A 23,974-nucleotide genomic window follows, 5' to 3' on the forward strand; every position below is an offset into this window, starting at 1 on the left:
AGGTATTTGGTTGACAGAGGTCCAGGGGAGGAAACTTCTGCTGTAGTTGGCATGTGCTCAGCTGCCTCTCTTGACAAACTGGAGAAGATGATGAATGTGAGAGTCAATTAACTTTATTTTTGCATGAAAATGTAAATGTGTTTTTGCAGCTACTTAAAATAATTGTCCAACTGCATTTCATTTCAAGTGTGCATGCGTTATGGGCTAATTAGAAATACAGAGAGCAAGATGGCAGCCGAACCGAAAGGCCCTTCACTTTACTAGCCTTGGCAGCCTCAGCTATAACACTTGGAATCAAACTAAGGGCCATCTGATGCTTTTGATCTTCCCGTGCAACTTCCATCATTGTCAGCGTGAGCAGCGCAAAGTGACGCAGGGCATGGTATAGCAATGGATCCTCATTTGATACACATACGCTATTGCACAGTCTAAATCGGGCTGGCAGAACATAGAGAAGCGCTTTATGTGCATTTTCTGTGCTGTGTGGCACAATGCACACGGAATTCTAATCAGCATCTGAAAGCAAGCAGGGGCTTCGAAAGCACTACACCAAAATACCAAGCAAGAATTTGTTTTATTTTTCTAGAAAATCTTCCAGTGTTTGTGAGTTACCTGGAAGTAAGCACACAAAGCCCTTCGGCTATTCTAATGTGTGTGGGTTTTTTTGTGTGTGTTGTTGTTTTTATTTTTTTAAAAAAACCCTTTAAAACAGCAAAACATTGACACTCCGCCCACTGCCCCACTTTCGCCTCAACCATTGTGCCTCAATTAGGAAAGTCAAAGTGTGAATCCACTTCTCGTTCTCCATGACATCCTTGAAAATCTACCCTGCCTGCTGCTTGCGGAGGTTTAGCTTGGTGCTAACTGCAATGAAACTCAAAACAGTATTTAGCTAGCAGAAGAATGTGTTCATTCTGATCTACTGGTTTGGCATTCTAGACCGTAGCTGACAGGTCCAGAATGTTGGAGGCAAGCAGTACAGGATGACGGTGATTAACAATCTGGAGTGTGTGTGTGTGTGTGTGTGTGTGTGTGTGTGTAATATTGGGAGAGTATGTTGCAGGTCTCAGTCTCTTTCTGAAACGAAGGAGCTTTGTGACAGGCAAACAGACAGCTAGATACGCTGAAAAAGAAGGGAGTGTGTGTAAGCATTAGCCAGAGCTGGATATCGTCATACAAAAGATCCCTCGCTGACTACAGCAGCAGTTTTAAAATATCCACAGTCAAGTGCAGTGAGAGAAAAGCCTGAATATTTATTAACAGGGCACCCCCACCTTAATTGGCATTTCCTCTACCCATTTCACTGTGATGGCTGACTTAACAGAACATTAAGCTGAAGGTAACCTAACAGGCTAACAAATTGCCATGCAGTCTCATTTGCTAAAGAAAAAAAAAACTTTTTTGGGGGAAAAAGCTTTCCAAAATCAGAACAGAGCAGTGTGTCCTCTGAGTAACGCAAAATGAAGCCACATGGAAAGATGGAAGATAGAGACATTTCTATTTTTAATCGTCACTCTGATTTGTTTTTTTCTTCCCATGTAGCTTTATTCCCATGTGAATACTTTTTGTTTCAGAACAAAAACATTGTCCTTACTTCACTGTGTAGCTACATAAAATATATACACAGGAAGGTTTAAACTGAATGGTGTGCTCAAGATTGAACCCACAATCACTCTATGTTATACAAGATGTATAACATAAGGGTACATACAATGTGCCAGTCCCTAGATTATTGTGATTGCCCTTCTCCAGCTCTATAACAACCTTTTTGAGGTTATGTAACCAGAATGTTCAGATCCTATAAGCACTTACAGTATGTGAAATTAGATTATTATGTTTTTGCCCCCCCCCCCAACTTACATTTAATGCATTTGCAATTTTGCCACTCATTGGAGAGATCCTTTAGAAGCCTCTCTCAGTCCCATTTTGTTGTAACCACGCCAAACAATGTGGTATCATCAGCTTGGTAAGTTTTCTCACTGAATTTAGCCTTTTAACATGTACTTCCTACTTTCTAACTTAGTTTCTTTGTAGAGGATTTCTTTTAACGATAGTGGACTCAATCTATCCAAAATGAAGACTTTATAAATTCCATCCACTTCAACAAGGCCAGTGATATATAGAGCAAATATGTGCTTTACTCTCCAATTCAAATGAGTGAAAGAAGCTTATTTTTAGCAGGATCATGCACCTATATTTATTGAAACTTGTTAGAAAGGTATGTGGTCTATTTCAGCTGACAGAGACTACTGATTTTAGTAGTTAATATATCTACTTGTAACACAGTTACCAACAATAAGCCCCTATTTTCACAGTGGAAGCACTGATGAATTCTATTTCAACGGATGTACCTGTTCATCTTTATGTAGAACTACAGTCTTATGTTGCAGTCCTACAGACATTAATGTGGCAGTGAGTCCCACTGAACTCTTTGGGGCTTACATCTGAACAGACATGTACAGGACTGCAAGGTTAATATATACTGATTATCATAGTACTGTTCCTTAATCATATCTGTTAAAATCTACAGATTATCATAGTATTGTTTCTTAATCATGTCATTAGATCCTATAAAGCTGAGACAACTGCAAGCCACCTTAACATTTTTAACATATAATGCAACATATTTTTGAAAGGCATATCATATCTGGATAAAGTCATATTGAGATACTATCTATAAGCTCAGACACAAATCTTACTATAGAATAATATCGTCTTCATATATTCACGTTGGTAACCAAGTTTTATTTGCATATTTTCATTTAAACATTCCCTTGCATTGTCTGAGACTTACAAAAACCCATTGCAAATGAAAATAAACAACAAAATGTAAGTGAATAAAGTAAAGTGCAGCTCAGCAACCCACTTACATTGCTCCAACTGAGTTGATAAAAGTTGTATAGAAAATAATGAAAAACACACTCGTGACTCACAATTATATGGTCTCTCCTACTATTGTACTGTATCTATTTTCAATAAATGTGCTGCTGCCAAGTACTCGAGCAAATAAATGAAGGTTGTTGATTTAATGCAGGTGTCCGAATGAGATTCTTTTCAGCTTTACAAGTTCTATGAAGATACTTTTGACATTATTTTCTGCCTCCTTATATGTCTTTCTCTCTCATGCAGGGGTATGAGATGCAATATAGGAAAACAGGGAGATGCCTTAAACACATGCCTCTTCTTTTAGTGAACATTGGTTCTGGAGTCAGCATTTTGGCTGTATATTCCAAAGACAAGTCTAAACAAGTGACAGGAACCGAACCAGCCTCAGAGCAGGACCCTTTTTTGCTCTGCTGCCTTCTGACTGGCTGCTCCACCTTTAAAGAGGCTGTCAAAATGGCATCCCCCAGGGATAGCACCAAAGTGGAAAAATTAGTGCAGGATATTTATGGAAGCAACTATGATAGATTTGGGCTGCCAGATTGGATGGTAGAGTCTAGTAAGGAAGACATCTTGGTCACCATCAGCAACAGTATAGGTCCCATAGCTACCTTTAAGACTTTTTCTTTTATATAAAGTGAATGAATAATACCAGGTAAGACTATTTGTCCCTCTAGTCCACCACTGACTCTGCTTTGGCCCAGCAGTGGTTCTGCAGGGTCCCAGCTGGCAGTCTTTCACATCACCTTCTACGTTGATCCTGTTATCTGGAGACACCGGCAACTGAACTGGAGAATGTCTGCATGCAAAATGTTATGTTCTATCACTACCCATCTCTCTAAGCCACATGCATCCTCACTGAACTGGCAAACAGTGATTAGAGGGAGGCTAACCCAGGATGGACAATCTCCACTACCCTAAAAAAATTATGTTGGCCAAGGTGAGATGAATCGAGGACTGTGCAGATATGGCTTTATGAAGATGGGCCATAAGGGTGTGATTTCTTATTAATATAGTAGTACTTTTCCATATTAGGAGCAGGAGGAACACGGAATATCAATAAACTATAGTTTTGTAACTAATGGTGGCTCTGCACTAGCAGAAAAGCGCTTATTCTTGTGCAAGACATGACAATACAATCTTCACTGCAGCCCTCTACATTATATCCCACAGTATTTCTGCAGGTTCTGTAACCTGCAAGAGTAGCTTTTGAAGGGGGACAGTGGGAGCTTCAGTGGGTAAGAGAGATCAACAAAAATCATGCAACACTTGAGTCAGTAGAAGACTTTCTACTAAAGCAGCTGCTGTTGGATACAACAATATATTTCTTAGAGAAGAAATATGGTCAAAGGAGAAAGTTTTACTCAGATCCCACTGCAGAGACACATACGCCCTTAAATTACATGGCCACGCCTGATAGGGAAGGGGTGGAATGTATTTCATTAAAACAAATGTAAGGCTTTTAGACATGCCCAATTTTATAGACATTGACCTATAAAAGATCAGGTCTGCTTAGGACTTTACCCTTTGTGTTGGAGATAAACAGCTTCTCAAAATGAACTAGTATCGCCACATTCTGATCCAGATGCTAACTTAGGTTGGCATAGCATTGCTCTGCTCCTCACCTGTACCCGCCAACCCCACTGGATGGTGATTAAAGGAAATAAATTCAAATGTTTATAAAAACACTTCGTGTACAATAGAAAGAATGCAAATTTTAAATATCAGCCAGATTCTGTTATCAAACATCGCTATGAGATGCCAAGTCTTGTTGGTTTCATTTAATTTCAATGACAGCTCAAGGAGACAGCATTTTCTAGCCTCAAACCCTAGAACTCATGTGGCATTGGTATTCCCTAAAACGTTTCTACAGCCAATTTTATTCTTGAGAACTCTTTCCCTGCAAAATTCTCAGAAGCGCATCAAACTCTGAAGAGGAAACAAACCACACAACAACACACAAACAGAGTTCATCTCCCCATTACAAAGGCAAAGTACAAATTAATTCAATATATGGCAGCAAGCTAGCAAGATTTGCAAAATGATTTCAAAATTAATTATTCAAAGTGTATTATTATTTAGGGCACATAAGAAGAGCCATGTTGGATCAGTCAAAAATCCCATCTAGTCCATCTGCTCTCACAGTGGTCAACCAGATGCCTATGGGACAATACACTTTCCCTACATCTCATTCCCAGCAACTGGTATTTAGAGACATACTGGCTTTGACAGGAATCTGTAGTATAAATTCTAGCTGAGTTTCTGTTATTGTGGTTTTGAACAACCTCCAAGCATTCCAGAGGGATTTGGCCCACTTCACTTTCTCTTTCACGCTCCTTTCTACCAAACCTCTCATTTTCCCTCTTTTGAAGTCAAACATGACTGTGTTGGATTTCCATGGCAATTGACAACCTGGAAATACACGGGGTGGTATTCCACTGAGTTTTACTCAGAACGACCCAATTAAATAAATGAACTAACTTAGATGCATTCATTTCAATGGGTCAACTCTGAATAAGATTCGACAGCACTATGGTCAGTATTCCCAAGTGGTTCAACAATATTTACATCTTGCAGCAAGTTTTGGGCACCACTTATGACTGAGTCTAGGGTCACTGCCCCTCTGGCTGGCTCCATGACCAATTGTTCTAGAGCCCAGTATCTCAAAAATTTCTTTGCCATGACTAGAACATGCATATAGCTAGTCTACGTGAAAATAACTGAATTTGATCATTACTACAGCACTTTCTCTTTGGGATGCTTCATTGATTTAATTCTCCACCTTAAGATCACCTAAGCATTTTGTTCAGGGGGACAATAGAATACCCTCAATACTAATCCTTGGGGCCTGATAACACCATCTACAGTGATGATGTGAAGCAGTCTCTCCTTTTTGGGGATTTCTGGCTTGTTGGAATCAATGGTGCCTTTGATTAACAGTGACACTACTTCCAATACGTCCTTGCCTGACTTTCTAAAGAGTTTGCATTCAGAGAAAACCATGTCCCACTAGTTCCCTCCATTCCACCAGGTTTCCATTGTGCCCATTATATCTGAGCTCTCCTCTAAGACCAAGCACTCTAGCTCACCCATCTTGGGCCAGAGGCTTCTAGCATTAGCATATAAGCTCCAATATGTAGTGTCGCTTTCCAGATGTTTGGAATTTTACCTCCCGCCCCCCGGTGCTTTGGCTTCTCTGAATTAAAACAACAATTCTGCTTGGTACCACGACTGAAACATTTCAGTTAGATGTTTCCTATACTGTTTCAGAAGCTCAGGTTAAATGCCAAACAAAATTAAAATTCTAGATCTTGGGGAAGTGCTAAGGTTGATCTATCTGTATTCTTTATTCCCTGGTTGCTATTTTACTTCTCTTCCATCTGGCGCTGAGAAAAAACAGGCTCATGGCTGAACAGCCCTCTGACTCAAGCGTTAAGACTCCTGCCCAAGGAAGAATATGACGCACTTATAAAAAGGTAGCGTTTCCTATGTGCAATGAGTCCTGATGTTCTTTCAGATTAGTACATGCAGTCAAGTATAGGCCAAAAAGGGCACAACAACTGTGAATTTCAGCAACATCTCCTTAAAGCATAACTTCATCCTAATAAAGCAGCTGCAAAAGGTACCATGCAAAAGCAATAGCTGCATAAGCATTTCATATTTCGTTGGTGTCCTCTATTCAGCATCAACTGATAAGCTCATACAGTACCATTTTCAATTGAGATGGAGAATGGAGAGCAAGGGAGGGAAAGGGTCTGTTGGATTTTACCTGCTTGGTTTGTAGTCACAGTGACAGACACAGCTTGGTCCGAACTAGGATTCTGCTTGGATACTCCATTCACCGCCCAGATTTCAAAGGTGTAGTTTGTGTGTGCCAAAAGGTCAGTAATAGAAACCTTGGTGGTTTTCAAGCTATTCTGCTGAGGGCTGAAGTGTACACCACTCCCACAGGACCGGCAGCGGTTCAGATCATTGGCTCCACATCTCTTGCATACCACATTATAGGAAACATCCTCGCGGCCACCTTTGTTCTGAGGAGGGCTCCATTCCAAGTTGACGGATGTCTCGTTGACATTGGAAATCAGGTTCTGGGGGGCAGATGGAGGGCCTGCAAGACAAAAAGCACAATTTATTTATTTAAAAAGTTACATTTCCAGGTCAAAGGAAGGAAGGAAACCCTCTCTAGGGGTGTATCTGCCCTAATGTGATCTGCTGAAACAAACATGCCTGGCAGTTAGTGGAGTCTGCAACTGTTCCATTTCATATGTAGTTTTTTTTGGGGGGGGGGGGTTGGGGGGTACAAGTACTAAAATGCTATAAAAGTACACACACAATCCCACAGAGCTAAGGCCATGCACACAGGGAAGCAGGATTTCCATGTGCATATTTATGGCTAGATAGCAAACTGTGTCAACAAATGGATGTTGTGTATGCTTATTTGCCTGAGCTAAAAAGACTCATCCACATGCTGTGCAGTAGTAACAGCCAGAACACGGACAAAACTTTCGTCTTTTTGTTGGGGAGTGGAAGGTGGAGAGAATGGGATCTTGTGGTCTTCCCCCAAATTCCTCTAAATAGATTATTCCAGCCCAAGTCATAGAAGGTGCCTTTTAACCTCAGAAAATGTGTGCATGGCAGCAAACTTCGGATACGCACATATGGCTGGATCAAAGCCAAAAGCATCACCATGATCTCTCTTAATACTACAAACAGGTGCATGAGTAAAATGTTCCACGGCTCTTTTATCCTGATCTTTGCCTATCTTCCTAAACCCCTTTTTCCCAGGATGTTTTAACGATTAGCTGAGCTTCACAAAAATATCCTGGTGCAACTTTGTTAATCCCTCTGCCCTCCACCCCACCCATCCCTTTAAGTGTGTCCACCTCTTGCACAACATCCAGCGGCTTGCACACTGTTTCTGGGTAAATTTGGTGTGATTTAACATCAGCAAGAAACATTAACCCTGCTTGTCTAAATGCATAAAACAACCCAGTAAACTGGAGGAAGAAATGTGTTCATGTTGAATCATGTCACAACATGCAGAGCTTAGAAAGCAGTATGTGAACAGGAAATAAGAAAAGGAAAAGAATTAGAGGGTCTGTTCAGCTATTTATATTTATTTTATTTATTAAATTTGTATACCAGCCTATTCCCCTAGTTCTCAAGGGGCATATGGTTCACAACATAAAAGCTATCAATTTCACTCTGAGGGAGATCAGACTCACACACACTTAACCCGCATGGCAGGGTGAAAGGAATGGTAGCACATCTAGTGTGTTCTGTCTCATAAGTTCAGGGAAACCCTACTTCAAATAAACATGGTACCTGCCCATTTTTTATTTTGCTGCAGAGAGGAACAAAAGTGAGCACCAGAGTCCAAAGCACCCTTCAGCAGACAAGGCATTTGGGCAGGCCCACGGGTGTGGATAAATGGAGTTGTACCTTTAGCATAGGAGCTTCAACTCTATGGAACTCCTTCCTGCTAGAAATCAGACAGGAACCCATCTTAAGTTTCAGGCGCTAGATTAAAATGATTTTAATATGTTCATCTGTTTTCTTACTTTATGAAGTTTTAGCATATGTTTTAAATTCTGTATATTGTGGGCTAGACTCAACTAAGTAGTTTTCCTAGTGGAAGCCAGCACAAAACCTCTTGCTAATGCAAAAGGGCTTACTTCCTCTTCTCCCCCTGTAGCCCCCATCAGCTTTTGTGGGTGGTCAGGAAAACCCATAAAGCAACATGGAAGCAAAACAAATTTGTACTAATGGAACATTTGTTTTTGTGTGATTCTAAACTCCTCCCTCTTTCCAATAAGCCAATTTGAGGCACAGAGTGAAAAGCAAGGTATACATTTCTTATATAAATAAAACAAAATGTGACAGTATCAAAACATTTTAGGTAATGTCTATATGGCTTCTGTGGTATCTAGTACTGTAGCAGTGGCAGTATAAGCATCTGTTGCAACAGACAGAGCAGATTTTACAATATGTTTACATGTTTCTAAGTTCTAACCTACTGGAGCTATGGAATTAGCTGCTTGAGTTATTCACCCAGCCTTTAGGATACTGTCATGGGAGGAGCTTGCATGGTTTTCCTATACGACTCTGATTCGTTAGTGAGAATCAACAAGAATATTATGCATAGGAGAGAGTGAATGATGTGTGTGTGTGTGATGGAGGATGTGTAGTATGCATTAAGGCATGGGTAGGCAAACTAAGGCCCGGGGGCTGGATCTGGCCCAATCACCTTCTCAATCTGGCCCGCGGACGGTCTGGGAATCAGCATGTTTTTACATGAGTAGAATGTGTCCTTTTATTTAAAATGCATCTCTGGGTTATTTGTGGGGCCTGCCTGGTGTTTTTACATGTGTAGAATGTGTGCTTTTATTTAAAATGCATCTCTGGGTTATTTGTGGGGCACAGGACTTCATTCATTATTATCTTTTTCAAAATATAGTCTGGCCCCCGACAAAGTGTGAGGGACAGTGGACCGGCCCCCTGCTGAAAAAGTTTGCTGACCCCTGCATTAAGGAGTAAGGGTGATGTGAATGGGGTGGAAGGGGTGAGTGGTCTGCAGGTGAGAATATGCGTGCAAGTAAATGGAGAAATTAACTAGGGTTGCCATGTTTCAAAAAGTGAAAATCCAGACACAAACTTGGTTTAGCATATTTTGGCAAAGTTGTTTAGCTGGGGGGGGGGCAAATTTGTTGAGCCACTTGACGTATGGCGGCCCTAAATTAACAGGTATGTGTGTGTGCACACAGAGGTGAAGGGTATACATGTGAGGAATACTGCCTCAATGGTGTGGGTGTGTGCCTGTGTGTGAGAGAGTTCATGAGGAGTTAGTTTTTGTATGTGTGTAAATGTGGGAGGGATACTGAGGTGGGGAATCTACACAAAACATGTATCTTATGATTACGTTTCTATCCTTTTCTCCCTTCAAGGAGATCACGGTAGTTTACATACTTCCGCCCCTCCTCATTTTAGCCTCATAACAACCATGTGAGCTAAAACTAGGCTGAGAAACCGACTGGTCCAAGATCCCCTAATGAGACACATGGCCAAGTAGACATTTGAGCACTGCTCTCCCAAGTCCTAAGTACAACACTGTAAACACTACAACACACTGGCTCTTCTTCTTCTTCTTCTTCTTCTTCTTCTTCTTCTTCTTCTTCTTCTTCTTCTTCTTTTACAAAACATAATCTGCAAATTAGCATAGACTTATACTTGTTAGGCATATATGTTGCCACAATTTAAGTACCTATGCTTTTGTAGCTGGGTTGGGAGTGGAAAGAAATCGGCACAGAAACACTAAAGGAATTAAGAGGCAGAGTCTTGGTAAATGATATATTTATCTATGCTGAATGGACCATGTCTCTCAAAATCTGAGAGGAGGGGCTGCTTCCTGGCCTATGGCAACTTCAGGGTTAACAGAAGAACATCTCTCAAGTCCATTAAGATGCTTTTGACGGGGCTATGCCCAATGCTACGTGGGAAAATGTGCCACAATGAATCAAGCTCCTCGGGAGCAAAAGTCGGTAATTAGTATGTAGGGCAGAGCACGGTGGTGTCTAAACGGAGAAGCAATCAAGCAGAAAACAAGGGAAGCAGATGCTTGAAGGTTGCATCACCTCCAGCATGAAAAGGAAGGTGCAGGGGAGTTGCCAAGTGGTGGGCTGATGTTAAAGCAAAGGGAAAGGCAGTATCTAGTCTTTGAAGAGCACAGTCAGTCACTAATGGAGCTCCTGGAATGCTGGCAGGTTGAAGAGGGCAGGGGCGACAGAATTTTTCGATTTAATAGGTGTCTTGTTTTCCTTTGTTTCTTACATGACGGCTGTTACCACAGAAAATCCCACAAGGCAAAACCCTCACCCTAACAGACAAGGACCTACAGAGAGAGCAGTCAGCACTTTTTGCACAGGTGAACTGAAGCCATTCTGCTGGAAGCACCCGCCTTCCCTCAAGCAGTGAACTGTAGATTTACTGAAGCTCTGCGCATATCCCAAAGTGGAGACAGAAAGAACTAGGAATACAGCCAGGCTCAGAGAGAACAAAGGCTGCAGAAGGTTTGGTATCACACAAGGATTCTGTGGTTTCACAGAAGGCCAAATCACTGAGAATGAAAATGATGTGTTTCAGCCCACACACCCTTCAAAGCTGAGTTCTCTTTTTGCATGAGGCACCCCCAGTTCAGATCCTATTAGTGCAGATGTGAAGTTAATTGTGATTATTATTTTTTACACAATTCATTTAGATTCAGGCTATTAAAGTTTCTTATGTCTGTATATTAAAAAAAGAAAAAAAAAAGCAGGATGCAACAGTACAGACAATTGTTGGATGGTTTGACTTTAGATCCAAATGGATGGTACATTCATTCAACCCAACTTGCATGGAAATGTATAATGGCACTCAAATAAATAGAAATTGCAAGGTCAGCCCATTTTTAAAGACTTCTCGCTTTGAATATTCTGCAATACTGTTGATGCAGCCACTCCTCAAAGCACTAAAACTATGGACTGCAGCTTTGTATTTTCTCTCTCTATGAAGAACAGCAGGAGAGAAATATGGTGTTTTGCTAAAGGGTGCTACCCCTCTAGAAGGAAATGGATCTACCTGGGAAAGAATATATCCAATTTCCCATACTGTCACCCATCTCCTAGCTTTAGACAACCTATAATCAGGAAACAGTTAGAACCGGAATGCCAAGCCACCCTGCCCCTTCTCTAACATAAATATCTCTTGACATACATCATCCCTTAAAAGCAAAACAAATCAAAACAACTTTAGAAACAATCAATGAACATGCAGTATTTAGAATCTGAGTTTTTCCTGTGACTAAGACTATCTTTGGGGTCTATACAGGCTGCATTTGCGTTAAGCATTAGCCTAGTGAAAATGTCCCTTAGTGTGATCAGACACTAACCTAATGTAAAGCTTTCTACAAATTTGACCAGATTCACTAGTTACTGTTTTCCATATGCAGGTGAATACAGAGTTCACCATGAGCATTTTTCTGCAAAGATACCAAAAGACACATCCACCTGCCCTTCACTGAAAGTATCTTTAGAAGCGTTATTTTGGTTGCTCACCTGATCTATAGTGAGGCTGGTGGTGATTGAGTTGCTGGACCTCCTCAGCTGCAGCTTCCTTTTTCCGGGATTCTTTCTCCAGGTAGGGTTGATACAACACAAGGCCCAGCTCTTTTAACCTGATGAGATCACAGTGGTACCTCTAGTTACGAACTTAATTCGTTCCGGAGGTCCGTTCTTAACCTGAAACTGTTCTTAACTAAAGGCGTGCTTTCGCTAATGGGGCCTCTTGCTGCTGCTGCTGCTGCTGCTGCACTGCCAGCACACAATTTCCATTCTCATCCTGGGGCAAAGTTCTCAACTTCAGGTAACTCTTCCAGGTTAGCAGAGTTTGTAACCTGAAGCCTTTGTAACCTGAGGCATTTGTAACTCGAGGTACCACTGTATTTTATTCTGTTCTTTTAGTCATTGTTGTTTTATTACGTATTCCCTATGTATTTTGTTATATACTATGTTTCAATAGGCAGTAGTTACATTGGATTGCAGAACATGCTAGACTGAGTCAACCTACATGCTTTTTGCTTATGTGCTCAGAAATCCACCTGAGTTCAATTGACCTTACTCCCGGGAAAATGTACATAGGATTGCAGCCTGAATTACACTAGACTAGAACTATGATATCCAACAGCACCTCTTCTCTAGAAACTTTTTTATGTTGTTGCAATTTTTCTCTGGTATACGCCACCTGGTTGTATTTTTTCCTCAAAAAGTGTAGTTCATAAGTATTCAAATAAGATAAATAGTAACTACAAATATGACTTGAAAGGACTAGAAGAATTAGAACACATGTCCACAGCACATTCAATTCCTGAGTCTGCATTTTAGCAGAAAAACAGAGGTTTAAGAGATCATCCCTGGAAATAGAGATGCAAGGTGGAACTAGAAAAGCTTTGCTCTCTTTTCTTTCCTGTTACACCTTGTATCAAGTGAGTGCTGCAGTCTGCACTGGCACACCCGTGCTCCTCTTTTACTACTCTGCATAGAGTAGAACAGATGCTGTTTGCTAGGGTTAGTAGTAAATTATCATTTCCAGTCCTGAAGAAAGCTTCAGTCAAGGCTTCTTAATTTGAGAGTATTTTTGCATTATGATGATTGCCGCTGATTTTTTAAAAAATGTTTTTTGCAGTGAATACAGTAACACAGAAGGAAAATACAGGAGTATATAGCCAATACGTAATATCCATACATATTTGTGTGACCAGAAAAAAATGGTGCTGACCAATTTTTTGAGCTGACTTTTGAAATTATTCCCTATTTTACAGTGTGGGTAACCCCAGCCACCCAAAAAATGCCTACGTAGGAAGAAGGGAAAATCAGCTGGGATATTCGAAGATCATGGTTTCCAGATTTTGGTAACTTTTCTTTGATAAAGATTGTGATGGCGTTCCTCAAAGCTGTAAAAGTTCTGCTTGGCAAAGAATGCAATATACCCCTGAGATGTAGCATAAAAGAGAAGAAAATGAAAGTGCACTGTCTGATCTATCATTTTATCAGAAGTGCAAATCCTAATGCCATTAGGCGTTAAATGGGTCCTGGGAACTGTCCTTCTTTATGACTCATATCCTGTGAGGTAATAACTTAAACTTCGGCAATATTAAAAGAAGTTGATTGCATTCAGACTTGTGCTGGCATCTCTAAGCAATTTTCCAGAATAAGGCCTTGTAAGGGGGAAAACAGGAACTGTTGCCTGATAATAAGGATGATCTAACAGAGAAGACCAGCCAGCAAACTTATTGTAGCCCAACAGGGAACTGTTACAAGGAATCAGATTTACATCAGTGCCATGACACTGACTGGATGATAAATCAGCACTTGAGTCTTCCATAGGGTATGGAAACTATTCAATTTACTGGACTTGGGAGTATATCAACAGATATCAATTCCTTTTAACAGCTGAACACATTCTGTAAAATGCTACTCGATGGAGTTAGGCCCATTACTTACTTCTGAGCAGATGGTTAGTAAATTTAGTGAGTTTACTTTGAGTATGACTTAGGTAAATTTCACCCTGGGCATTTTTCTGCTATTTTGTTTTATACTACATTTAAAACAGAACAAAATGGAAAGGACAAACTGTGGTGCCGTTAGAGTAGAAGTCTGGGGTCCCACTCAGCAGAATGGTGAGAAAGATCCTCAAATGCATTAGGAATGGCTTATTATAATTTGGTATGAGCAGGAAAACATCTAAAGAGGGGACCCCTCTCCATAAGGCCATAAAGCCCAGAGTCTAAATTTACATAACTGCAAGTGTAAAAGAAAAGATCAAGGGTAAAGGGAACTCTGAAGGGTCTTTGGACACCTTGGAAAATAGCACTGCAGCAAAGAAGCAAACTCCTGTAAATCTAAGTCACTGAGGAAATAAAACTAAGGGTAGAATAAAGTGAAAGGATGCAGCCAAGCTTCAAGAAAAAAATGACTAAGTGAAGAAGGTTCGGCTCCATAAAAGTTGCATAAGTGTTTTCCTGTTGCCTTTTTAAAAACAAAATAACAACAGCAACAGCCTTTAGACTATTCTCAATTTCTCCATTCCCTGCAAACAGTCTACACTGTTAAGGAAGGTCTTCCAGCCTTTTCAATGAGGCCTTTGGGGGGCTTCAGGGAGGGCAGTGTGGGAGAAAGCCTTGCATGAACAGCGTTCCACTCACACAACCTTTGGCTCCAACCCAACAGAACCAAAGTTAGCATAACTAAAATCTCATTATCTTTTATTTTCATTCAATTACTTTTTAAAAATATAAAAACTGAATATCAAAAGGGGGCAAACTGAATAAAAATCAGAAGCTTTAATGTGAATTTATCATTAAAGCAAGCAAGCTTGTTGAAAATTACCTTTCTTGAGGTTTCCAATGCTGGCACAACTTTTTGGTCCTATGAACAAATTCAGCAACTGCACACGCAGCCCCCCCCCCCATAGCTTCCCCAAACTGTCCTATTAATTTCCCTTTATTCCCCCTTTCTCTCCCATCCCCCCATCTGTCCGCCTCTTCCCACCACCCTTTATTTGTTTATTTCATCTTCCTTGTGCTTTATTTCTCCACTTCAGCTTGGGCTTCCCCTAGGAACCAGTCAACCTTCTGCAGGCAAGTCCATCCTCCACTTATACTGCTGGGGAGAGAACCTCGAATCCCTCCTCCTGTGGCTTCGTTAAACACGTACAACTCCAGAGCTGTCAATAATGTTTCAATGATGTTTTGGAGTTGATAGCTGTGAAGCCCTTCAGATAAGCATTTTCATTGTTAATCTCCCTGCCACTGAAAGACAGGTTATAACGCAGAGTAAACACTGTGGATCTATGTGAGTTTGACTCTGAAAGAAAGTCAGAGAGTTCCCCTGACAGCTGTAAATGTGGCAGTCTCTAATTGGTTTCTTTCAGCAGCTGAGGTGAGCTCCTTCATTGCTGTAGGCTAGTTTACATAAACTTTGCCACCAAGAGTGACCCTTACTTCATAGCAGCGTGGCCATTCTGGAACATTTATCATGGGAGTCTCTGTGGTTTTACAGTGGGCAGAGCTCAGCCCACGACAAACAGCAGCCTCTTGAAAACATCAATCACCTGCTACTTTCCTTGCTTTCTGGAGTAAGCACAAACTTTCAGTCACAATAAACAACAGAAGGGACTGTGTGAGAAAGGGGGGGTCTTTGGTGTCTACATCCTCCAGACACCTACATATCTAAACTGCTGGTGCTCAGATATTTTGTGCACTTTTAAGACTCGTGCTGGATTTGCATCCAAATATTTTGATTTTGGTGCCTTGGGACATGAAATATTTTCTCCTGTTATCGTTTCCAGCATTTGCTGATGCAGGTCACATCCATGCCAAACATTTAAAGCACTCTTGTGCCACTTTAACAATCATGCCCTCTGCCAAAACTCTGGGAACTGTAGTTTGCTAAGGTGATGAGACTTGTTTGATGATACCCGGCTTTACCTCTCTTTTCAAATCAGAACCAGTGAAGGTGGTGAAGGTCCTGTGTGAGTGTCTGGAGGCGGTTGGAGGATGGATGGTGGCTAACAGATTGAGGTTGAATCCTGACAAGACAGAAGTACTGTTTGGGGAGACAGGAGGTGGGCAGGTGTGGAGGACTCCCTGGTCCTGAATGGGGTAACTGTGCCCCTGAAGGACCAGGTGCACAGCCTGGGAGGGCAGCTGTTTACCAGCTCCATCTGGTATGCAGGCTGAGACCCTACCTGCCCACAGACTGTCTCGCTGGAGTGGTGCATGCTCTGGTTATCTCTCACTTGGACTACTGCAATGCACTCTATGTGGGGCTACCTTTAAAGGTGACCTGGAAACTACAACTAATCCAGAATCCGGCAGCTAGACTGGTGACTGGGAGCGGCCACCGAGACCACATAACACCGGTCTTGAAAGACCTACATTGGCTCCCAGTACGTTTCCGAGCACAATTCAAAGTGTTGGTGCTGACCTTTAAAGCCCTAAACGGCCTTGGTCCAGTATACCTGAAGGAGCGTCTCCACCCCCATCGTTCTACCTGGACACTGAGGTCCAGCGCCGAGGCCCTCCACCACTGTGAGAAGCCAAGTTACAGGGAACCAGGCAGAAGGCCTTCTCGGTGGTGGCACCTGCCCTGTGGAATGCCCTCCCACCAGATGTCAAAGAGAACAACTACCAGACTTTTAGAAGACATCTGAAGGCAGCCCTGTTTAGGGAAGCTTTTAATGTTTGATAGATTACTGTATTTTAATGTTTTGTTGGAAGCCACCCAGAGTGGCTGAGGAAGCCCAGCCAGATGAGCGGGGAAGAAATAAATAAATAAATAAATAAATAAAATAATAATAATAATAATAATAATAATAATAATTTGGAGACTTCTCCTAGAGCTCCAATTCCCAATAAACTTAAATTCCCAGGACCCTCTGGGGGAATTGCCATGGCAGTTGTAATGTGTGGTGCTAGGTGGTGTATGATTTATAATTGTATATTTGTTGCTGCTTTAATTTCTTGTATTTTGTCATTGTAATTTGAAGAAGAAATAAAAGAAGCAATAAAAGTATAATTGAAAATCAATAAAAATAGCTAATCTAACAGATATGTCATCTTCTGTCTCCACAGACAATTCCTAGGACCACCTGAATGAAACTCATGAACCACTGGCGATCAGCAGACCACAGTTTGGTCTACAGGATTTTTACACATTCTTCCTGACGCAGAATTATACCTATTCAAGAAATAAAGACTAAAGCAAGAAGGCTGAATCCTGGTAGGAGGCAGACACAATAAATGAGCTTTCAGATGAAAAAATATATATTCAACTATAGTCTAGTTCTGGTAAGTAAATTAGGCAGGTGAAGCTTCTCCTGGCTGTGAGATAAAATTCTTATAAAAGTGAAGCCAGACTAATTCTTTCAGCTTTTCTTTTGAAGCTGCTTTTAGAAAATGGTGGAAAGATTAGTCTTGTACTCACAGCAACTTCAGACAAAAGCTGAGTAGAAATAATATTGGGAGATATTTCAGTGGAACATTCTATCTGGCATATTTAGGCAATGTCATTGCCCCTAATTTGCTTTGTCTCCTAATAGCTGATTACATGTCCGATAAAACTCAAGAAAATTTTTATTTTGCATGTTTTGGAGTTAGTGCATGCTGGAGAAATCTCAAGAAAAGATGTGAAAGAATTTACTCCCAATGGATCCTTACGGCCTTATGTTATTTTTATGCATCAACCAGTGACCTCAAAATTATACAGAAATTAAGCAGATGACAACTGAAACTAACTGGACACAGAATGAACGCATGAACAAGGAAGGTTTATTTATGTGAAAGTGTAAACATTTATGGAAAATTAATTCTCCAAAACAACCTGGGGGTTTTTTTTTGGGGGGGGGAGGTTCCCCCCTCTTGTATAAACAATCATTTTCATGGGAGTGCTCGCACAGATTAGGAAATGTAAATCTAAACACATTTTGTTGAGAATCAACTGCATACTTTGAAATGTAGTACTCTATTTGCAAAATGGAAAGATTCAGACCTTTATCTAACTAGCCCTTGACCTTGGAAACAAGGTAAGGATAACATAATCTTCATCTGCATTCATATTTTTTACAGCAGTCACACAGCACTAGTGGAATCCATGTTGAGTTTCCACTGTAGATTGCTCATCATTTCATTATGCTTCATTATGTTGATAACTGTCAGAAAGCATTAGAAGCCGGACTTTTGAGTAATAGGACTGAAATGGTAATCTAAAAACAATATACTTTCTAGAGGAAATACAGCAGAGGGCTAAATTCAATTAGAAAAGGCGAATGCAAAGACAATCTAAGTGATGCTCGCAATTTATAACAAGACCTTTTTTTTTCATTTCAGGATAAAAACCTGAAGTGAAAATAAGAAAACGTATTGGTATTCTGCAGCTTTTAAAATCTGTCCTTATTACATTCAGTTCTGTAGAGTATCTTGAATGCAGGTGTGTTAGTTATACGTATATACTGTATATATATTATACCATATGTCAAACAATCACTCTTTTGTTTGGCAAGCCCAAGAGACCAAATTATTCAAAGTCATTTACAGACAGATTTGTATTGTACTTTCAGCTGGACAGCTAATGCTAATTACTTTGACCCCATCAAAAAAGTTAATAAACTAATAGTGTCTCTAAGCTTAACTCAAATTATAATGAAAATTATTGTTTAGGAAACTGATGCAGATGGATACAAAAGTGACAAAATGCACCTGTTCTTTCTAGCAGGAAAATTCCCAAGGTAACAGAAAATGCATATTCTTTAGACCGAGGAAGAAATATTTTGAAGTTTGTACATATAGCTTGGCAATGTTGAATTTTATTCATTTTGTACATTTTAATTATTTGTACATTTGTACATTCATGGCATTGTGCATGGTCCATTGGATTCTAACACTCTGAAAAGTTTATTAGGCTTGAAGAATAAACAGGCCTGGTCATATAGCCCCCTTAGTTTCTCTTTCTCTCTGCTTTCCGCCACCCAGTTGTTCAAAATAATAACTGCATTGCTCTGAGGGAACATTCTTCCATAACTTTTATTTATTTAAATATTTATAAACCACACTTTCATTTAAAAAAAAATACGGCAAGGCACCTGAAATTATATCACATGAAATTATAACTTGTACTTATGTTTAGGATAAATCAGATGTGCTATCTCCATATCTTAGCATACTGCTGACGCACTGCAAGTGTGCAGTTCAGAATGTGCGGCTCAGGCAGACAGCTACTCAGCACATCCAGAATGCTGAAAGACAACTGTGTCTGGCACAGAGGCTTCTGTCTTCACTGATGATACCAGATCAGATCAGACACTGAAACTATGAGCCTGAGGTCAAAAGGCATCTTCCTACGATCTACACACAAGGCAGGGCATGCAGCTGCCATGGGGAAGAGGAATCCCACTGAGAAGCACTGACCCATGGGGTGGGTGAGCTCAGCGAGCCTTATTCATTTACTGGACACTGTGGGTTGCTGGGGAGCAGTGCCCCCCAAAACCATCTCAGCAAAGCACAGAGTCCACCTCTTTGCCAAGGACACTGTACTTTCCTCCATCACTTTGCAACTTTCTCTGCTAACATTCACCACCCCAGACCACTCCTCTTTGATTTATTATTCATTTCATGAAATAAATATACTTCTTGATTGCAGGAAAAAACCTCAAAGCAGTTTACCAAAAAAGATAAAGCAGAAACGTTATCACTTAAAAAATCTACAGCCAAAACATACAGAAAGTTAGAACCACTTTAGAATAGACTAAAACAAATTAAACACATACAAAACATCTTGGGTAAGGTAAAGGTAAAGGGACCCCTGACCATTAGGTCCAGTCGTGGCCGACTCTAGGGTTGCGGCGCTAATCTCGCTTTATTGGCTGAGGGAGCCGGTGTACAGCTTCCGGGTCATGTGGCCAGCATGACTAAGCCGCTTCTGGCGAAGCAGAGCAGCGCACGGAAACGCCGTTTACCTTCCCGCCGGAGCGGTACCTATTTATCTACTTGCACTTTGATGTGCTTTTGAACTGCTAGGTTGGCAGGAGCAGGGACCGAGCAACGGGAGCTCACTCCGTCGTGGGGATTCAAACCGCCAACCTTCTGATCGGCAAGTCCCAGGCTCTGTGGTTTAACCCACAGCGCCAACATCTGGGTAGACTTGTCTAAATAAGAATGTATTCAGCAGGTGCCGAAAAGAATACAGTGAAAGCGCCAGCCCTGGTATCAGTAGGCAGGGCGTTCCAAAAATGTCAGTGCGGCTGCACTAAACAACCAAGTTCTCATAGATTTGGCGAAGGTATTATGTGACACTTGTCATGGCTGCATCTGGATCAGGATATCTTGGCCACCGTAGTTCATGCACTGGTAACCTCAAGACTAGATTGCTGCAATGTGCTCTATGTGGGGCTGCCCTTGGGCATAATATAGACACTCCAGCTGGCACAAAATGCAGCAGTTCAACTGCAGATTGGAGCATATGGACAACAGCAGGTGAGACATCTCCTAAATCATCTGCACTGACTACCCATATCCTACAAGGCCAGGTTCAAGATTCTTGTGTTGCTATAGCCCTGGACAACTTGGGTCCAAAATACCTAAAGAATCACTTTATATTCCGACTTGCTACAGATGGGTGTTCCAGGTGTTACAGATACCCAACTGGACTCCACTAACAGTTGGGCATTTGATATCTCCGATTCCATGCTGTGGAACACTTTTCCAGCAGAGATTCGACAGGAATACTCACTTTTGTGTTTCAGGTGCCTTTTAAAGATTTTTTAAAATGTTGCTAGATCTATGCTGCTATCTAAAATGTCCCTTGAGTAGCTAGACATTTTAATGATTGTTTTGTATCTCTTTTAAATGTTTTTATGTTGTTGTATCCTACCCTGATGTTTTGCGTGATGGCAGTATGGAAATGCTTTTATAAATAAATAAATACCAATATCTGTCTTCCACAAAGGTTTCTCTTTATAGAAATATAAGCCATAAACATAACATCTGAGCAACTGATTGAAAGAGAACAATATTGGTGATCCAACTGGCAGCGTAAATTGTAACTTTATAAAAATAAAACAAAACCCTGATATTCTTGAGCCAAGTTTTTGATGTTAGGTATGCTAACAATTTATAGGCTGTGTGCAGTGCATTTTCTAACCAGTGCATAAAAATTAAGCATGCAATTTTCATAATTTGTCATGGGGATTGTATAAGGAGGGTGGGGGAGGAAAGCTTTCTCGTTTCCTTTTCCTCCAGTGTGAGATTCAGGAAAAACAGAAAGCTATTAAGTCTACCTTTCCTGGCCTGGAGAGTTAAGATGTAAAACCAAAGATGTAGCTATTAAAATAGTTAAAGGAACAGCTGCCCAAGGAACAATGATGAACAAAAGTGGAGTCTTGTGAATGTCTTAGCAACTAAAATAAATAATTAGCAACAATAAGACCTTCCTCCTACCAACACCCAACAAAACTGGAGGGAGGGTGATTTTCTGTTCATTCCAGGTGTTTTCCTTTAAATTACCCATTTCTTCTTCTTTTTTCCTTTTTTTTAAACCTGGCCTAATAGTGAACAGAAACCTGATTTTACAAGCCAATGGAGCAGAGTGTATGTTTTTGCTAGAAGAATGGGTCTCAGATTCTATGTTTTATTTCTTCATTAGAAGGCCGTCACACTGAGCGATTACTAAATGCAAGACTGAATGAGACTACTGGGGTTAAATAGAGCATAATGAACAAAGAAGGTGCTTGATTATTATAGCTGTCAGCACAAGGGAATTGGGTTTATCACCTGGTTTAACCAACTGGTAAGAAGAACTGAGATAAGTGTGAAAGATCCTCTGTTGTTTGTGTTCTTCTCCATCTCCCCATGTCAAAAAAGTTAGGCAAACCAAGATGCTTCCTCTAAAACAGATCTTTAAATAGAGCTCTTTCCCCCTGCCTCATGACATCTCTCTCTCTTTTTTAAAATGGTTGCCTTCTCTAAAGTTTGGTTTCACCTTGCACTTCTGGTTTTCAGTTTTCATATTTATTCCATGTTTCTATAGAAGTTGTTTAAAATATTGTTGTGGTCTATTAATTTTGAAGTCATTCATGTGCTTGACTTGATTATTCTAATGTTCACTCATTTAATGGACCAGTGTTAATTTATAACCACATATATTAATTGCAGATTTATAAACCACTTTACAACCAAAAGTTACAAAAGTGGTGTGCAATGAAATAAGATACAAGAGGATGCCAACTCTGTAAACTGAAAACAATGAAACCATTTCCATAACTGTACAATTATTATTCGAAAAAATGACTGGCTCCCACTTCAAGTAAACAAAAAATGTCTTCCAAAGCTGCCTAAATATAAAAACTCTCGGTGCTTCTCTAAATTCAGCTGGTAATTGATTCCAGAGGGCTGAAGACTGGTTTCCAGTACATACCAAGCGCACCTCTGGTGCATACGGTACTCTTAGCAGTGCCCCATCTGAGCAACAGGAGAGTATTCTGCAGGTGAATAACATCTTTGAACAGTATAGAAACTAACCTGCTCTTCCTCTTTATATCATTAATATATACAAAAAAGAGCTTCACATAAACACACTGTTATAATGTTTCTATCGTATAATTTCCACTTCACTGCAGACCTAAATTGAGGGCTTCTGTTACCTCTGTACACCACACTGGGCTAGCATACTTCACCAGCACTATGGTGAACAGAAAGTCCCGAACATCACGATAAGCACATCCTCATTATCACAGGGTTTCTCCAAATAGCCATAGCCTTATCCAAGAAACTTGGAATATATCTTCAGCAGTGTCTCTATACACTTTAAACCAGGTTCATCACAACAACCTGATCCTTTTTGCTCAATGTCAGGGATGGAATTTAAGGCCATCCACAACAGCAGTCAGTTTTACCTCTGAACCACAGTCTACATTTTAAGTGGCACAGCTCCTAACCAAGAAGACATTCTGAAAACTATTTGAAGGGAGAAAGTCAGAACAAAAGAGAATGATTGGAAAGAAGATATCACTCTGGACAGAGCTTATAGCCTGGCTCCATGATAAATGTTTCCACTAAGATCTAATCACACACAATCCATGGATCACAACCATTTAGAATAATTCAGAATTTAGAACCACTTAGAATCAGTGCTATTCTTTACTCATCCATGACTTGTTCTCTTTTGCTGGTGCTCTTCCAAAATTTCTGCCTTGCCTTCTTGAACAAAACAGACTCCCTAACTAGCTGCTAGAAAATCTGACAAGACTGTCTTCCTATCATTTCAAAATAAAAATATTCAGCAATTATTCCCTTCCTTAACAAGAGAGACCAAAACCACAGAACATTCCCTTAAGACTTCAGAGGTATTGAACTTTTGGGTTAATTATTTTCAAAATATTTGTTATCTTTGGTTCAGCTGACTCTTTCATAAGATCCCATATATGGCCAAGCCATAACTCACTAAAGCTTCATTCAGCTGGTTTATCCTTTCTCTGGCTTTCAATCCCTGAAATTCCTCCAGTGTCTAACCACATTTCGGTGGGTTTAGAGGTATCTGTGTTAGATTGTGGTAAGACAAGTAAATGCAGACTAGTTCTTGGCGTGTTTAGCCAACATGCACTCCAGGCTCTGGCCAACTTGATCACTGTGAATGGGCAGTTAGGTGGCCAGGAACTTAAAACAAAATAACAGTAAATGTCATTTGATCACTAGGAAGCTCAATCCGAATTTTGGCACATAAAACCTCTCAGGTTTTGGGAAGGTGACCAAATCATCCTCCACCCTGCTAGAGGGAGGGACAGAGAAAGAATTTTGAGCAAGTTCAGCACTTTGCATTCAGAGTACAAGCGTTTCCAGCTTAAAGATGAGTCAGCTACTGAAGAGCAGCTTTGAGAGTCTTCAGTAGTGAGTCTTTGAGAGCATAATGGAGAACCAGAAAATTTGCTGTCTGCTTCAGGAGTCGCTTTATTTCTACTGCTGGATGAGGATCTGAAAGCAACTCTGAAGGGGGACCAGAATAAGAACCTT

The 23,974-nt window shown here is 40.6% G+C and overlaps 1 protein-coding gene across 2 annotated transcripts in view; it reads right to left on the bottom strand.

The window, feature by feature from the left end:
• Positions 1 to 23,974, bottom strand: part of EPHA4 (EPH receptor A4) — a 155,898-nt gene that overhangs the window by 64,164 nt on the left and 67,760 nt on the right. For both annotated transcript variants that reach the window (XM_083506371.1, XM_083506372.1), the window contains exon 5: positions 6,653 to 6,991. In XM_083506371.1, the coding sequence (XP_083362497.1) occupies positions 6,653 to 6,991 (339 nt within the window). The remainder of the gene's footprint in view (positions 1 to 6,652; positions 6,992 to 23,974) is intronic.

Source organism: Podarcis liolepis (assembly GCF_965112155.1).
Source record: "Podarcis liolepis genome assembly, chromosome: 5".
Taxonomy (NCBI): Eukaryota; Metazoa; Chordata; class Lepidosauria; order Squamata; family Lacertidae; genus Podarcis; species Podarcis liolepis.